Below are 18,400 nucleotides of genomic sequence, written 5' to 3'. Positions count from 1 at the left end.
AATGAGTCTCATATATTAGTTACACCTTTTAAGTTGCATCACTGAAATAAATGAACATTTGCACGATATTCTAATTTTTCGAGTTTCACCTGTATGCTATAATTTGTGGACTCTTTCTTACAGACTAAATAATAGATACTAATTTGGGTTATTTTCACCAAAGTAATGTAGCAGAACACATTTGACATAAATTTATGAAGAACAATTATTTATTTTCAACATTTTCGATTAGCAAAAAATAAAATACCACCAAAAGAAAGCTCTATTTGTGTGAAAAGATGCACAATTTTCATTCAAAGTGCAACAGCACTGAAAGCTGAAAATTGGCCTGGACAGGAATGGATAAAAGTGCCTGGTATTGAAGTTGTTAAACTCCACCAAATTGGTGAATGTCTATAGGTACTCTGCAAACAACCCTACACTCTTTTTTTTTTTTTTTTTTCCTCTGAGGCAAACCAAAAGAGCAATAAAGCCAACCCCAGTCTAACCTTGCATCCTCTTTTTCTAGTGTCCAAAAAAGTCGATTGCCTTTTCTGCTGCTCTGTTGAAAAAGACTAACTACAATTTGACAAGCCTCATTATTCTTATTTTTTCTTTTCATTTTTTTCTTTGTTCAGTCAAGATACTCAGTACAACCTACATATTTTTTCTGACTCAATACCTGCTTGAGCTAGTCTCTGAACAGCAGCTATCCAGCATTCTGCATATCCTCAGCAACATCTTTGAAGGTTGTACACAGATCCTACTAGGCTAGATTGCAGACCTAGCCTGGTATGGCATGACTGGTATGATCAGGCACTGGGATCTGCATTGTGGTATTTTCAAGACCTATGTGTACTGTGTTAGCCACAGAGTGCTATATTAGTCCACAACTGTGGCACAGTCTCTGGTCTGACCAATCTCTTAAGACTTCTTTCGGGAGTAAGTCCGGTCAGACTGAAGCACAGGGAGCTACTTCATTGTTGTACAGTTGTGCACTTTTTAAATTTCCCACCTTGGTAAGTGTTAAGGCTTAGGCTTTCTTCTGCCATTCAGCAGAAGCATACCACCTGCTTCTAAAATACCATGCTCTGAGCCTTCTAGGCTTCCATCTCAAAGTGTGCTGGGGCCTTTATCAACTCTTTTTTTCTAATTCAGAGTCCTCACAGTCTGCTTCCGGAGAGGCTATTTTTGAGCTACCTATGGCTGACTCAAATTTACAAAGAGTTGTCTCTAACCTAGTTAGTGCTGCACCTTAATAAGCATACAACCAATCAGGTTGATATTGTTTTAACATTTAGGGAGTATACTGGCAGGCAGTTATATTCCTTACATAGATTCCAGTTTGAACTAATGGGAGGGTTGCACTGTCCTGTACTGGTGATGATTTGCCAAACTCTGTTATAATAGGCTTAATCACAGAGGAAGACCCTTGTGTAACTGAAAATCTGGAGCAAATTTCTGAAGCTCCTTGCTTTACAGGAGCTGTGAGGGTCTCCTACAAGCATCTAAGCTTGTGTCCTGCATATGGATTATGTCCATTCATATGAATACGGAAATTTGGCTACATGCCTGGGAAGCTGATGATACGTCAAGGATCATTGGACTTCCATTTCAAGGGAAGTCATCCTTTCAGACCTGCTTATGACACTGTCATAAGCAATACCACTGGTGGTTGGAGCGTCTTCCTAGCTCAACACAGGATATCTGTGGATGGGGCGAAGGAACTCCTTTCTCCTTCACTTACCATGGAAGTAGTACCTCGTAGGCAATCAGAACCTACCATCCACTCAAGCCTTAGGACTTGAAGCCAGAGGATAATTTGTTCATCCTAGTTTACCTCCCAGGTGTTTGGATGCTCAAGTCTCCTCCTGTATCCTCCAATTTACACCCTTGTTTCAGGCATCTCTGTCAGCTGACCCTCTTCACCCTTTTGGTATTGCCGTATGCTGTCGTGCATCTTTCCCAAGGTTTGTTTGTGTTCCAGCATCCTGGGATCTCTGATTCCTACTTTGGTGGGGAACTACAGTTGCAAGAAAAAGTATGTGAACCCCTTGAGATTACGTGGAGTTTTGCATGAATTGGGCATAAAATGTGCTCTGAACGTCATCTAAGTCACAACAATAGAAGAACACAGTCTGCTGAACATAATACTACACAAACATTAGATGTTGCCATGGTTTAATTGCACATAACATGTAAAAATTCACAGTGCAGGGAGGAAAAAGTATGTGAGGCCCTAGCTTAATGACTTCTCCCAGAGCTAATTAGGTACTCTGCAAACAACCCTACACTCTTTTTTTTTTTTTTTTTTTTTTTCCCCTGAGGCAAACCAAAAGAGCAATAAAGCCAACCCCAGTCTAACCTTGCATCCTCTTTTTCTAGTGTCCAAAAAAGTCGATTGCCTTTCCTGCTGCTCTGTTGAAAAAGACTAACTACAATTTGACAAGCCTCATTATTCTTATTTTTTCTTTTCATTTTTTTCTTTGTTCAGTCAAGATACTCAGTACAACCTACATATTTTTTCTGACTCAATACCTGCTTGAGCTAGTCTCTGAACAGCAGCTATCCAGCATTCTGCATATCCTCAGCAACATCTTTGAAGGTTGTACACAGATCCTACTAGGCTAGATTGCAGACCTAGCCTGGTATGGCATGACTGGTATGATCAGGCACTGGGATCTGCATTGTGGTATTTTCAAGACCTATGTGTACTGTGTTAGCCACAGAGTGCTATATTAGTCCACAACTGTGGCACAGTCTCTGGTCTGACCAATCTCTTAAGACTTCTTTCGGGAGTAAGTCCGGTCAGACTGAAGCACAGGGAGCTACTTCATTGTTGTACAGTTGTGCACTTTTTAAATTTCCCACCTTGGTAAGTGTTAAGGCTTAGGCTTTCTTCTGCCATTCAGCAGAAGCATACCACCTGCTTCTAAAATACCATGCTCTGAGCCTTCTAGGCTTCCATCTCAAAGTGTGCTGGGGCCTTTATCAACTCTTTTTTTCTAATTCAGAGTCCTCACAGTCTGCTTCCGGAGAGGCTATTTTTGAGCTACCTATGGCTGACTCAAATTTACAAAGAGTTGTCTCTAACCTAGTTAGTGCTGCACCTTAATAAGCATACAACCAATCAGGTTGATATTGTTTTAACATTTAGGGAGTATACTGGCAGGCAGTTATATTCCTTACATAGATTCCAGTTTGAACTAATGGGAGGGTTGCACTGTCCTGTACTGGTGATGATTTGCCAAACTCTGTTATAATAGGCTTAATCACAGAGGAAGACCCTTGTGTAACTGAAAATCTGGAGCAAATTTCTGAAGCTCCTTGCTTTACAGGAGCTTACATCTAAGCTTGTGTCCTGCATATGGATTATGTCCATTCATATGAATACGGAAATTTGGCTACATGCCTGGGAAGCTGATGATACGTCAAGGATCATTGGACTTCCATTTCAAGGGAAGTCATCCTTTCAGACCTGCTTATGACACTGTCATAAGCAATACCACTGGTGGTTGGAGCGTCTTCCTAGCTCAACACAGGATATCTGTGGATGGGGCGAAGGAACTCCTTTCTCCTTCACTTACCATGGAAGTAGTACCTCGTAGGCAATCAGAACCTACCATCCACTCAAGCCTTAGGACTTGAAGCCAGAGGATAATTTGTTCATCCTAGTTTACCTCCCAGGTGTTTGGATGCTCAAGTCTCCTCCTGTATCCTCCAATTTACACCCTTGTTTCAGGCATCTCTGTCAGCTGACCCTCTTCACCCTTTTGGTATTGCCGTATGCTGTCGTGCATCTTTCCCAAGGTTTGTTTGTGTTCCAGCATCCTGGGATCTCTGATTCCTACTTTGGTGGGGAACTACAGTTGCAAGAAAAAGTATGTGAACCCCTTGAGATTACGTGGAGTTTTGCATGAATTGGGCATAAAATGTGCTCTGAACGTCATCTAAGTCACAACAATAGAAGAACACAGTCTGCTGAACATAATACTACACAAACATTAGATGTTGCCATGGTTTAATTGCACATAACATGTAAAAATTCACAGTGCAGGGAGGAAAAAGTATGTGAGGCCCTAGCTTAATGACTTCTCCCAGAGCTAATTGGAGCCAGGAGTGAGCCAACCTTGACTCCAATCAGTGTGATGATATTGGATGTGTTGCTGACAGCTGTCCTGCCCTTAAAAAACACACACCTGTTTTGGGTTTACTGGTTTCAAGAAGCACTGTCTGATGTGAACCATGCCTCGCAGAAAAGAGCTCTCAGAAGACCTACGATCAAGAATTGTTGACTTGCATGAAGCTGGAAAGGGTTACAAAAGTATCTCCAAAAGCCTTGATGTTAATGTGTCCACAGTAAGACAGACTGTCTACAAATGGAGAAAGTTTAGCACTGTTGCTACTCTCCCTAGGCATGGTCGTCCTGTAAAAATGACTGCAAGAGCACAGCGCAGAATGCTGCATGAGGTAAAGAAGAATCCCAGAGTGTCAGCTAAAGACCTACAGAAATCTCTGGCACATGCTAACATTTTTGTTGACACATCTACAATAAGGAAAACATTAAACAAGAATGGAGTACATGGGAGGACACCGCGGAGGAAGCCATTGCTGTCCAAAAAGAATATTGCAGCACATTTGAAGTTTGCAAAAGAGCACCTGGATATTCCACAGCACTACTGGCAAAATATACTGTGAACAGATGAAACCAAGATTGCGTTGTTTGGGAAGAACACACAACACTATGTGTGGAGAAAAAAAGGCACAGCACACCAACATCAAAACCTCATCCCCACTGTAAAACATGGCGGAGGGAGCATCATGGTTTGGGGCTGCTTTGCTGCCTCAGGGCCTGGACGGATTGTTGTCATTGATGGGAAAATAAATTCCAGAGTTTATCAAGACATTTTGCAGGAAAACGTACGACCATCTGTCCGCCAACTGAAGCTCCGCAGAGGATGGGTGATGCAACAGGACAATGACCCAAAGCATACAAGTAATTCAACAAAACAATGGCTGCAACAGCACAGAATACGCCTTCTGGAGTGGCCCAGTCAGAGTCCTGACCTCAACCCGATTGAAATGCTGTGGCATGACCTTAAGAGAGTGATTCACACCAGACATCCCAAGAATATTGCTACACTGAAACAGTTTTGTGAAGAGGAGTGGTCCAAAATTACTCCAGATCATTGTGCAGGTCTGATCTGCAACTACAGGAAACGTTTGGTTGAGGTTATTGCTGCCAAAGGAGGGTCAACCAGTTATTAAGTCCAGAGGTTCACATACTTTTTCCTCCCTGCACTGTGAATGTTTACATGTTATGTGCAATTAAACCATGGCAACATCTAATGTTTGTGTAGTATTATGTTCAGCAGACTGTGTTCTTCTATTGTTGTGACTTAGATGACATTCAGAGCACATTTTATGTCCAATTCATGCAAAACTGCACGTAATCCCAAGGGGTTCACATACTTTTTCCTGCAACTGTAAGAGGGATATGAGGAACTGAGACAGGGTCTCCCCACCTCTCCAAAATGAGCTGGGTTCCAAGGGCCCCTCACCCAAAGTGACTTCTGACTCACAATAGTCATAAGCCTTTTTCTACAGTTCACTGAATAGTTCTTGACATATTGGGGTTCATTTACTAAGCATGTAGAGTGTAAAATCTGGTGCATCTGTGAATGGTAGAAAATCAGCTTGTTCAATTAAGCTTTGACTTGGCCTCCTGGGACTTGGCCTTCTGGGACTTGGCCTATTGAACATTTCTTGTTGATCACATTAGTTGGTGGCCTGGTCTCCTGTTTGTGTTTTTCGATGGAGAGTTGGTCCTTCACTTTTGCTGATTGAAACTTTAGGTATCATTTTCCCCTTTAGCAGTGCTTATCAGTCCTGGTCTGGAGCACAAGGTTGATCCTCCATGTCCTCCCCTCAGTCTTGGCAATTTGCTTGGACCTTTGTTCACCTAGCCTTGAGTCAGGCGTTGGATCCCTCAGGTAGTATTGTACGAGGTCTCATCAAAAAGTTTCTGCACTTTTTTTAACTCTATTTATTAAGAATTTAATGGCAACTTTTATACTAAACTGCAGGGTCAGCCGGTTTTCCAGACAGACTAGTCACATAATGCTCTCAGACACGACCAAGTGCTTGAAGAATGAGAATTCAGCACTTGAGCACTTTTTTCTCCCCTTTAAGAAAGTAATGCTCTCAGACAAGAGCAAGTGCTCACCGTTTCCAACGAAAATATAAAAGTGCGGAAACTTTTTGAAGACCCCTCACATATTGATACCTATATTTTTTGGACATCTCTGTGGTTGTTACCCATGCTTATTTGGACATCCTAAATGTTTAAGAATTTCAGAATTCTTTTGGCTCTAAATGGCTGATAAAATAAATAAGATATTTGTACTTACTGTAAAATCTTTTTTCTTGAAGTCCATTGAGGGGCACAGGGCCAGCTCTGTTGTGTTATTGCTACTGGTTACTGCTTTTCTATAAAGGTCATAGAGGGTCTGGCTTCAATTTTTTTATGTTTGCCAGTGTCACTCCTGTAGGTGACAGTATAATCCCTATTTTAGGATTCTTGAATTACTGTGTCCCTCAATGAATTTCAAAAAAGAGATTTCATTGTAAGTTTCAAATGCGTATTTTATGCAGTGAAAAAATTAATTCGTAAAATCAAGCCTACACATCTCACCCCTACTTAAATCGATGACCAGCTTCATATTGGTGTTTTTTCATTATAGGTGGAGCTATGCCCATATGGTAATGATTATTACAACGTGCTTCCAAATAAGACTCTGGCAAAAGCTTATATGGAGAATGGCAAAAAATTGGGAATGCAATTTACAACAGATGACCTAGTATTAAATGCGTTATCAGGTAATACATATGTACATGCTTTTTTATATTCTTATTAAGTAAAATAAGTTATGTAGTATTTGAATGCGAGTGTTAATTCTTGAATAAAGCCTAGCTCAAGCTAAAGCCTTTTTTTTTTCTTTTTTTTTTTTTTTTAGACAGAATGGAGAAAGGAAAAACAGGTTTTACTGTGGTCCACATGGCCATAAGGGGGATTTTCTGGCACATTTTGTTGGGGTAGAAAGTAATATGAAGTCTCCACAGTGGTACACAGACTGCAGCAAAATACTGTTTCCAGTAAAATGGGGAAGGAACAGAACCTCTGTCATGGTGTTATTATTATCTCTGGCTTTCTGTCCTATTGACAATATTGACAACTGCTGCCCTCATTTTTTTCTCCTGCTATTTCAGGGAGTGACGTTATATCTGTTCAATGTGACACAGACAGCAAACAAACTTGGCAGAAACATTTATTCATATACTGCATATTTCTGAAGTGTGATATTTTAAAAATGGCTGCTGTTGGGCTTGGTTTTATTCATTTTATAAACTGCTTTATATGTGAAAGACCTACTGTATTCCATAGTATACATAAGGCACTGGACCATAGTGGGGCTTATTATCTAATATGCCTTCTGAAGTCATACAGCTGTTTGCTTTTAAATAATGCAAGCAGCTGAAGGATACCCATGCAAATACAGTTAAAATAAAACTGGCCTTCCAATAGAAAATATGCGATACAGCAATTAGTGATATTAAATACTCAGTTTTAAGTATTTTCAGTAGCTGATTTAATACTATATGCAGCTTCTTTATCTTTTAGATCTATTATTATTATTATTATACAGTATTTATAAAGCGCCAATGGTTCGCTCAGCACTGTACATTACAAAGGGGGACAGAACATGTGACAGAACAATACCAATACAATGCAAAACATGAGGGGATCGAGGGCCCTGCTCTTTCGAGCTTACAATCTAGGAGGGAGGGAATAGTGGTACAGGAGGAGATAGCTGTGGGGGATGGAGTGGTAGGAAGAGTGGAGGAGGTTGGCAGGTTAGCAGGGGGTGGGGTAGGCTTCCCTGAAGAGGTGGGTTTTCAGGGTGCGCCTAAAGGAGAGGAGAGTAGGTGATAATCTGATGGGTTCGGGCAGGGAGTTCCAGAGGATGGGCGACACCCTGGAGAAGTCCTGGAGGCGGGCATGGGAGGAGGAGACCAGGGAACTAGAGAGAAGGAGGTCTTGTGAGGAGCGGAGTTTGCGTGCTGGGCGGTACTTGGATATTAGGTCAGTGATGTAGTACGGGGCAGTATGGTGGACAGCTTTGTACGTCAGTGTTAGGATTTTAAATTTGATCCGTTGCGCAATTGGAAGCCAGTGGAGGGATTGGCAGAGGGGGGTGGCGGAGATGGAGCGGTTGGAAAGGTGAATGAGTCTGGCAGCCGTATTCAGGATCGACTGAAGCGGGGATAGCCAGCGGCGAGGCAGGCCAGTGAGGAGGGAGTTGCAGTAGTTGAGTCGTGATATGATGAGGGAGTGGATGAGCTGTTTAGTGGTTTTTGGGGTTAGGAACGTGCGGATTTTGGAGATGTTGCGGAGGCGGAGTCTGCACGAGTTTGTTAAATATTGGACTTGGGGCTGGAAGGATAGGTTGGAGTCCAGAATGACACCAAGTACTCTGGCCTGCAGGGCGGGTTTGATGGTGGCGTTGTTGGATGTGACGGAGAAGTCAATGGAGGGTGGTGTCCGGGATGGGGGGAAGGCAAGAAACTCGGTTTTGGAGAGGTTCAGTTTAAGGAAGTGGAGCGACATCCAGTCTGATATGTCGCTCAGTAGGTGTGTGATTCGGACGGAGACCGAGGGGGTGAGGTGGGGGGTTGAGAGATAGATTTGTGTGTCGTCGGCATAGAAGTGGTAGTTGAAGCCGTGAGAGTGTATGAGTTGGCCAAGGGAGGAGGTGTAGATGGAGAAGAGAAGGGGCCCGAGGACAGAGCCTTGAGGGACCCCAACAGAGAGGGGGAGTGAGGGGGAGGTGGTAGCATTATAGGTAACGCTGACAGAGCGTTGTGACAGGTAGGATGAGAGCCAGGAGAGAGCAGAATCTCTGAGGCCGAGGGAGTGTAGTTTTTTGAGGAGGAGAGGGTGGTCGACTGTGTCGAAGGCCGCAGAGAGGTCAAGGAGTAGGAGCACTGAATAGTGGCCATTAGCTTTGGCGGTTAGCAGGTCGTTGGAGAGTTTGAGTAAGGCAGTTTCGGTGGAGTGTAGGGGATGGAAGCCGGACTGTAGGGGATCGAGGAGGTTATTGTCGTTGAGGTGAGAGCTTAGGCGGGTGTAGACTAGGCGCTCAAGGAGTTTAGATGTAAATGGAAGCAGGGATATGGGTCTGAGGTTGTTCGGGTCATTGGGGTCCAGGGAGGGCTTTTTAAGTATGGGGGTGATGTGTGCATGTTTCAGAGGGGAGGGGAAAGTGCCGGAGGAGAGGGAGAGGTTAAAGATGTGGGTGAGGGAGCGTAGGATGGAGGGGGAGGGAGGTCGTAGGAGTTGTGAGGGGATAGGGTCGAGGGGGCAGGTGGTGAGGCGGGCATCAGAGAGGATCTTGGAGACTTCCTCGATGGTAGTAAGGTTAAAGATGCGGAGTGTTGGGGGGGCTTCGGTATGAGGAATGTAGGGTGGGGTGGAAGTGGGGGTCAGAGCAGTGGTGGGGCCGTGGGAGAGGGGTGTTGAGGGGGTAGTTGAGTGAGGGGGAACGGGGTTGGAGAGAGTTTGAGCAGCGACGAAGTCCCTGCAGGTTATGTCGAGGGAGAGGGGGGATGTGGAGGTAGCTGTGTGAGAGGGGACGGGTTGAGAGGGCGTGTGAGTTGCGGCGATGTCCTTGCGAATTGTGTCAATCTTGTTTTTGAAGTGATTGGCAATCTCAAGGGCAGTGAGGGAGGTGGGGGTGGCGAGAGTAGAGAGTTGAAGGTGGAGAAGAGTCGGCGAGGATTGGAGGAGAGGGCCTTGATGAGGGTCAGGAAGTAGGCTTGTTTGGCTGCGTGGAGGGAGGAGGTGTAGGTGTGGAAGGCAGATTTGTAGCAGGTGAAGGCTTGTTGGGATTTGGTTTTGCGCCATAGTCGCTCCATGGCACGACTGTGTTGTTTGAGGGTTTTGGTGTGATCAGTCTGCCAGGGCTGGAGCGGTCGGGGTCTGATGTTGCGTGTGGTTAAAGGCGCTAGTGAGTTAAGGGCTGTTGACAGCGCGTTGTTGTAGGCAGTCATAGCCAAGTCGGGGCAGGACAGGGGGAGGATGCTGTCGTGGAGTTGATCAGCTGCAGAGTGGAGAGGGGCAGGGTTAAGGTTGCGGAGGTTACGGCTGGTAGTAGTGTGACATTTGGAGGGGTAGGCGTTGGAGGACGAGGAGATAGAGAAGGTAATCAGGTTGTGGTCAGAGAGAGGGAAGGGGGTGTTAGTGAGGTTGTGGGGAGCGCAGCGGTTGGAGAAGACGAGATCAAGGATATTACCGTTGGAATGGGTGGTGGATTGTATGCACTGTGCAAGTGCAAAGGAGGAGGTTAAGTGGCGCCTAAGTTTCAGTTTAAGCTAGTGCCGTGACTGCTGCCCCAGGTCTCCTATTTTAGCGTGGCTTCTTTCTGTTGCATAGTTCTCTGGAGTCACCCTTGTATGCAGGAACTAGAGTTCTCTCTCTCTACACTGGAAAAACACAGCCCCTTAGTCTAGGATGGCATGGCATTCCCTGCTCCTCCTTTCTCCCCAACCCTTATCCAAGCTAAAACACTGACTGGAGACTGCACTGTCCATTATTAATTCTTTCTTTTGAAGACTGGAAGTTCAGAGAAGCAATAGTGACAAAGCAAGAGCCAGCAGCATTGAACTTTGTAAACTGCAAGAGGTTCATAGGAAATTTAACAAATAGTTTTCATAGAAATATTTATTTTATTCCATTCTAGATTTTAAGCTAAAAAAGCTGAGGGTGTAATATTATTTTAATTATAAGTGCATCTGCACCTGCAATTTTCTCGTAGTTCCCCTGCAAAGTACAAATACCTGTTGCTTCTGCCAGGGAAGTCCATCTGTTGAAGCTGGGTCACCCGCTGCTCCATGTGTCCAAGCATTAAGATTTGTTTTACCCTCTATCTTGAAGGGGTTAACCTTCCATATAGATTTGAGGATTTCTTTGATTAACCACTTCAAGTCCAGACACTTTCACTCCCTTCCTGTCCACGCCAATTTTCAGCTTTCAGCGCTGTCACAGTTTGAATGACAATTGCGCGGTCATGCAACAGTGTACCCATATGAATGTTTTAGCATTTGTTTGAGACAGATAAAACTTTATTTTGGTGGTATTTATTCACCACTGGGATTTTTATTTTTTTGCTATATAAATGAAAAAGTCCAAACAAAAGTGTTTTCTTATAAAAATTTTGCAAATAAATAATCTTTCTTCATAAATCTTAGCCAAAACTTATTCAGTATCTTTTTAGTAAAAAAAAATAACCCAATTTAGTTTTATAACCAAAAATTATAGCTTACAATTTTATTTTTTATATTATTACTTCTGTTTTTTTTTTTTTAACATACCTTCAACCTAGCAGTTCAGTATCACCATAGTGACACTGTACTACTTGTGGAGGGTGATGAAGTATTTTTTTTTTCTTTTTTTACACGTATTGCTTTTACACCCATAAAGGCTTTAAAAGCAATCATTTCTCCTTCTCTCTGGCTGAATTCTTGCAGCCATTGAGAAATACTGTGTGAGCTGTGATTGTTCAAAGCTTGTCACATGGTACAAGGCTGTTGTGAATAGCCCTGTACCATGTCACCTCTGATCATCTGATCATTCACAGATTTCACACATAGTAAGCAATGATGTCAGTGATCACATGAATAGTAGTAAACAAGATGTCAGTTCCTGATTGGCCAATCGGTGATCACATGAATCGGGACCTCACACAGAGGTCCCGTACAGTGATCAGTGTTTTGCTGTGTCTGGAGGACACAGTGGGCACCGGTTCGGGGTGCCGTGCGTGCACAGGCACTGAATGCGGGGGCTGTTTATAAACAGCGACCCGCTTTGTCACTGCTCCTGCCGTTTGCGTACATGGGCCGGACGGGAAGTGGTTAATAATACCAGTGAACTCTTCAGGTGAACTTTTAAAAAAATAATGGCCTTTCTAAGTAATTTACCAACTTCTTAAAAAAGGAAAGAATAAAAAAAGAGTAGAGCAATTTCAATTTGTTGTTTGTTTACAGGCTCTACAGATTTTGGAAATGTTACTTTTGAAGTCCCTGGAATTCATCCTTATTTTTTTATTGGCTCGGATGCTCTCAATCACACTGAAGAGTACACAAAGGCTGTTGGTATGTATATGAAACGGATAGGTGAATAGTTTTTCTTTTACATACATTATACTTTCTTGACAGTGGGCCTTTACAACCATTTTAAAAATCAAAGCTCCATATGTTAAAAGCCAATCTCTTTATTGTAAGTGTTTTGTAAGGATGTTATTTGTATTTCATAGGGTAGTGTAATCCAGATGCAAACCTCTTTGTCACAGCTACAGGAGAAAATCACAAAAAAATCTGCCAGCTATACAAAAATTGTCTAAAGGCTTGAGGCAACCAGTTCCAAATTTTCTGCTTGAATAACATTCAAATAAATGGCTGTGTTGTAAGTCTCCAGCAATGATCTTGTAAAGCACATGATTTATTACCAGAATGAAATGAAGTGCATCTATGTGCATTATAAAAATCTAATCAATTGGAGGCAAACTTGAAAAAAATAAGCTTGTTCTTCTGATTTTAGGCCCTGTTCACAATTGTGCGATGCTTTTTTGTGGCCTCGTTTTTGGAATGGCATCATTCATTTTGAATGAGCCTCCCTCCACTCCAGAAATACACAAAAGAAGCTCATGTAACACAATTTGGCACTGAGCCTGTCGTATGACAATTGCGGCAAAATCGCACCACGTTTAGGGTGCCATTAAGAAATAATGGCACCGTGAGCGCATTGCACATTTTGCTACGATTTTGGATTCGCAGGCAGAATCGAGCAAATTCTGCCCGCAATTCCAGCACACTCAGGTGTGAATGGGGCCTAAATTGAGATCACTTTTCATATCCCTTCATCCCACATTTAGTAAATCAGGTACCAAGAGTTTTCAACTGACAGCCCACAGACCAGATTTAGCCCTGTAAAGCATTTCTGTGATCTCCAGCTTTCTTAAAGTATGATAACTTCATGTTTGGATTATAAAGGGCCCGTATGTACTGACTGGTGAACATTGCTATAAATACACAGAATAGTGCCTTCAAATTCATTGGCTGTTTGAAAAGCATACAAATCATAACAATTGATTGTTTAGCGGGGCTATAAGACAGAGGAGATTTGGGGCATTTTTTAATGCAAAGGAAGCATTATCAAGGAAAATACAGGAACCTTAACCCTGTATTGTACATTTTGGAGCCTGGAGTGTGACATGAGCTGGTTTAAGCTCACAGAGGGGATGTGGTGGACTGAAACATGGAATGGTTGAAAAAGGTATTTTCTCCTTAACCTTCTGCCTCTAGACAGACAATTAACCCTTGTAGTGTGTGTGTAGGTGGTGGGGGGCACTAAAAGAGCAAGTTTTTTTTTTTCCATTTTCATGGAGTTACAATTTAACCTATGCATTTCCAGATGGGGTGTGGGGGGGGGTGTCACTGTAAGGGGCCTTATCAGCAGTTGGGCTGCCAGCCTGCATGAGTAATCATACTGGAAGAAATGACATTAAAAGTGCAGTGTCAATTCTATTTCCATTTTAGTTACAAAACTCCCAAGTAGACAGGAACAAATTTTTTAAATATGGCAGGGAGAACTCATGGGTTGGACTAAGAACCCAGGGGTTGAATTAAGCTTGATACACACTATAAGAGAATTGGAAGAAAAATTCAGTACAAGGCACAATCGATCCATTTTCTGATAGTACTGCTTTCTACAGCTTATTCCGACTATTCAGATGACAAAAACCGAAGGTGCAAACTAGGAAATTTTTATTGTATGTGAACACAGTGTTCAATTTTCGCTCAATGCGTACAGTAATCATGCAGAAATAACAGAATAAAAAAAACCCACACATGATTAGAAGCAAAGAACAACCCGGAAGAAGGTGGCAACAAACGTAGAAATCCTACACAATAAAGAACGTTTACCATTGTCTTTTGAGGATTTTTGTACAAGTTAATACTATTGTCGGTTACAGGACATCACGGAAATGCAACTATGTGGAAAATTGGGTTATCCTTCGTCCCATTTTCTCATAATATGTGTCCCACTTTAGTGTACTAGGTCACCGTAGTCCACCAGTCCTTTTGGGTGGACTAACTTTTATCTGCCCCAAAGTATAAATTTGTTCATATAATGAATTCAGCAGAGAAGTGAGTATACCTCACCTGCTTTTTCCTAAAATTATACCATAGATCTTTCCTACTGTTATGTAATCCTTTAATAACCTCCGTATTTTTTTTATAGGCTCAAAAGAAGCTCAGTTTTATACCCTTCGAACAGCCAAATCATTAGCCATGACAGCCTTAGATGTCATCTTCAAGCCAGACTTGCTGGAGAGTGTTCGGGAAGAGTGGAAAAGAGTGAAACAAACTGAGGAAAAGAGCAATTCTGTTTCACCTGACAAGTCCAGAGAGTCTAGTGGTGGAGCAGCTTGCGCCTCGTGCTGAACATTTGTTTCAGAGAAGCTGGGTTAGGTGCTGAGACTAGTTCATACAGACCTGTACAGACAAAAATCTCTATAGGAAGCACTGAAAAAGAATAAGATTGAAATGTGAAGAGAAGCCTATATGCAGCCATGAAGTATCACAATCTCAATTTTCCAAATGCGTCATTTTTCTCTGGCACAGCAAATCTGTGCTTGCTTTAAATACAAACTTGTTAAAGAGGAAATAATAATAATATATTGGGCACATCAATTCTGTGTGGTTGGAAATATTGTCTTGCTGCTCTTGGGTTCTGGGTTCCATTTCCAGCAGAAGCAGTATCCACGTGGAATTTATATGTTCTCCTCTTGACTGTCTGTGTTTCTGTAGATCGTAAACTCCATGGCAGGGATAGGTGTAAATAAAAAAGGAATATTTTTTAGAATTATGCATAGGAATGTGCTATAGATTTGCTCTTTAAAGCAATGTGAAGTTCAATCAACAAATATATTGTTTTTTTTTTCTTTCAAAGTCAGCCCCTAATGTTGATAATTTGTTGGAAAATAGGAATCCACTTACAGAAATATAAAATGTCTCTCAGTTGTTCTAATGTTTACATTTTTTCTTTTTAAGGGCCTGTTCACACCAAAGCGCAGTGTGGGAAAGGTGCATTCAATGCACCTTTCCTTCACTGCGTTAGATGGCACTACCATTGTATGGAACTGTCAGTGTATTTTTAATGGCACCTAAAACGCAGTATCTTGCGATTTGGTGCAGTGCATTTTTAAAAGTAGCACAAGCCTCTTTCGATGGCATGCAGATGAAGGGGCAGTCAAAATGCACCACTTGTGTTCTCCTGTGATACTATTGCAAACTGGGTCTCAAGATGTTTTTGAAACAACTTTTGCTGTGAATAGTTCTGTGAGTTGAAGAAACTTGTGACAGTAACCATTGTCACTAATCAGTGTGCTAAAATTTGTAAGGCATTAAATTACTTTTTTTTTAAGTCTTTTTTATATTCATTTGGGGGGATTCTGATGACTTGGATCTTTAGATTTATATATAGCTGGATTCATGACTCCACTCCTCCCTGTAGTCCTATCAGTTTTAGTTTAGCTTTAGGCACAGCAGTGGTATCACTCTCAGCCAGATTCTTCAATAAGGAGAGTCTGGCTCTAGCTGCCAGCTCTTTATATATTAAGCAATCCTGTCTTATTTGACAGGTACAAATGATGAAAAAAGCTGGAAGACGGGGCAGGCAGATCCACGATTTCAGAACTGGAATATAATATTTGCATATCGCACCTCCAGGGTTTTTTAGAAGATGATTAATGACTTGTTCACACTGCCTGCATGTTCAGTACATTTTTGCCTGCAGTGAAGAAACATTATAATGCATGTTTCAGCGCATTGCACTATTTCTTTATCTTAAGTTTATTTGAAGTGCACAAAGTGAAACTTCATTCATGTCTCCATAGTGTTGTGCAGTGCGTTGGGCTGTTGTGCAGTGGCATGTGGTGCCATCCAGTGTGCTGTGCAAAAATGCAACATGCCTGCAGTGAACTGAACCACCATCACACCAGCATTGTGGTATGAACTGGTCACATAGAAAACAGTTGTGTTCCGTGTGCCCATGCAGTGACTGGCGTTTATCCAGTGAAAAAATGCCAGTTATCACACATAGTTGGAGAGTCATAAAGGGTAACTTAGACACTCTTTAGAACTCCGTTGGGCTTGTGCAAGATTCATGTACTTGTCAGAAACAGTTGAGTAAGTCTGTCGGAGGCCGACACAAAGGTTGGAGTGTCCATACTGGAATATTCTTACTCGGTGCCCTCCCTTTCTGGCCACTGCGCCCATCACACAGACAGACAGGAGCATGGCCAAGGAGTTTTGTAGTGGAGTAGGCAGAGTTTATTAAGAAATTGATAGGCTAGTTCATCATCAGGTCCAGCTTTTGTTTTTAGAGCCTGACGTTGGACAGATCCATAACTGCCATTCAGACACATTGTGGCTTCCAAATCCGCCCGCTGTCATCCACTGTCACTCAAAAGCAAGACAGATCTGATGGGGAGTTAGTGTCTCAGTTCTCCATTAGGCTCTGTCCATCCAGCAGGTGCTGTGGCCACGGGGACTATTTCCCTTTCATATCTGCCTCCACTGTGAGCTTCACTGGCATTACCAGTATCCCCAACCCCTTTGCTAACAATAAGCTATGGGCTGGGGGAATCTCCAGGCTGACAGCTGAATGGGGATAGATCCCTGTGCAGGAAGCTGTCACATTCATGACAGCTTCCCAACACAGACATTTCCAGCTCTGAGCCCTGGCATCTCTCTGTACATTAGATCTGAGCTGGTCTTAGATACTGGCAGTTTCGTAAGGTGCGAACTGGTGGTAATTCTCTAAGGAATAGGTTCTTAAAGTGGCAGTAGTAAGAACTACCTGAATTTATCGCATGTGTTGCCACTTGTACCAAAAGTGGTGCAAATTCTTTCCTGAATTAAGCATGGGTAGTTTTAAAGGTTTTGAGTTCCCCAGATAGTGTGAACAAGCTCTAAAGGAATTTGCAGGCACCTCCTCAGGCTTGCTTTTAAAAATTTAATATATCAGTTTTAATATCCATTATATGTGAAGGGTTTACTTTAATGTACAAATTGCCTTATCCTAACTGGCTTTTGATGTATGCTATCAAGTAAAAAGAGGTCCTACCTCATGCATCCTAAAAGAAGAACACATGATGAAGGCATTTACAGTTTTTTCCACCAATTAATTTGTTGTCTTCGCTTTGAAATATAGCTGTATGTAACATAAAAGATTACATTAAGTAGATTATCACCTATCCAGAGGTTTAAATTGCTGTTTTACCCAGGTTGGGGTTTGCATTCATTTTATACTAGGTTATCTGCTGGATCTGCTGTTATTTTTATTGAAGACTACACTTTTGATTATCAAAATCTTCCAATTTCTTTATTAATTTGTTGAGATGTAAGTTCTTTTATATTATCCACAGGCATACATATAATCTAAAGAACTGCATTTATTCTATTCTTCTTATGTTTTCAGCTATTGCATTTTATAATATTTGTGAAATGTCAAAATGAAATATGAATGTCTTTTTTTACAATTAAAAAGCTTAGCACTTGATACTTTGCTGTCATTGATTTTATTTGAATATTATTCCCTGAAAATCAATAAAAAATGTTGAAAAAGAGAAAATGTAATACTCTGACATGCATTCCCCAAAGCCCAGACCCAGACCGTAGGGAAAAAAAATGTTTTAAAATATATTTTTAACAAATCTGTAAGAGGGAGGGGGAAGAGGCAGGACAGAGGGGCTTACAAAAATGAGTAAGGTTCTGCTTTAAAGTAGACGTCTGGTATAAACCTATCTAAGCTTAAACCCGCCCCTATCCCCTTTGTAAACCCTATACCAGTGGTCGGCAAGCCGCGGCTCGCGAGCCACATGCGGCTCTTTACACGCTTTAATGCGGCTCTTGTGTGCCGGGCGCCCGCTCCCCTCCCTCCTCTCGGGCGGCAGGGACTCTGCAGCGTGATCCAAAAAAAAAACAGCCAGGGCAGCGCGCTCAAATGCAATGATTGGCCAGTCTCGCTGCCACTCACATCCTGATAGCCAGTGATTGGCTGTCAGGATGTGTGTAGGCGGGGCAGCGTGACGAACGTGAGAGGAGCTAGGCTCCTCTCACAGTCCGCCCTGAAGACCGGAACGGTGCGGGAACACGGCGAGAGGAACGCGCGGAGCAAAGGTAAGTGAATTGACACAGGGGGGACTTGGCTTACTACTTGCTACTTACTTACTACTACTATATGAGGGATGAATTAATATGGGGGATGAATTACTATAGGGGGGATGAATTACTATAG

General features: G+C 42.4%; 1 protein-coding gene across 1 annotated transcript in view; it reads left to right on the top strand.

Annotated features, from left to right (window-relative positions):
- The window catches only part of PM20D2 (peptidase M20 domain containing 2), a 47,266-nt gene extending 29,604 nt beyond the window's left edge, over window positions 1-17,662 (top strand). The window contains exons 5-7 of the mRNA XM_089691303.1: window positions 6,723-6,858; window positions 12,082-12,189; window positions 14,339-17,662. Coding sequence (XP_089547429.1) covers window positions 6,723-6,858; window positions 12,082-12,189; window positions 14,339-14,541 — 447 coding nt within the window. The 3' untranslated portion in view covers window positions 14,542-17,662. The remainder of the gene's footprint in view (window positions 1-6,722; window positions 6,859-12,081; window positions 12,190-14,338) is intronic.
- The last annotated feature ends 738 nt before the right edge of the window (window positions 17,663-18,400 follow it).

Source organism: Staurois parvus, unplaced genomic scaffold (genome assembly GCF_062004578.1).
Source record: "Staurois parvus isolate SC_StPar_1 unplaced genomic scaffold, SC_StPar_1.0 ptg000561l, whole genome shotgun sequence".
Taxonomy (NCBI): domain Eukaryota; kingdom Metazoa; phylum Chordata; class Amphibia; order Anura; family Ranidae; genus Staurois; species Staurois parvus.
The sequence above is the reverse complement of the archived record's forward strand: the minus strand, read 5'-3'. Positions and strand labels throughout refer to the sequence as shown.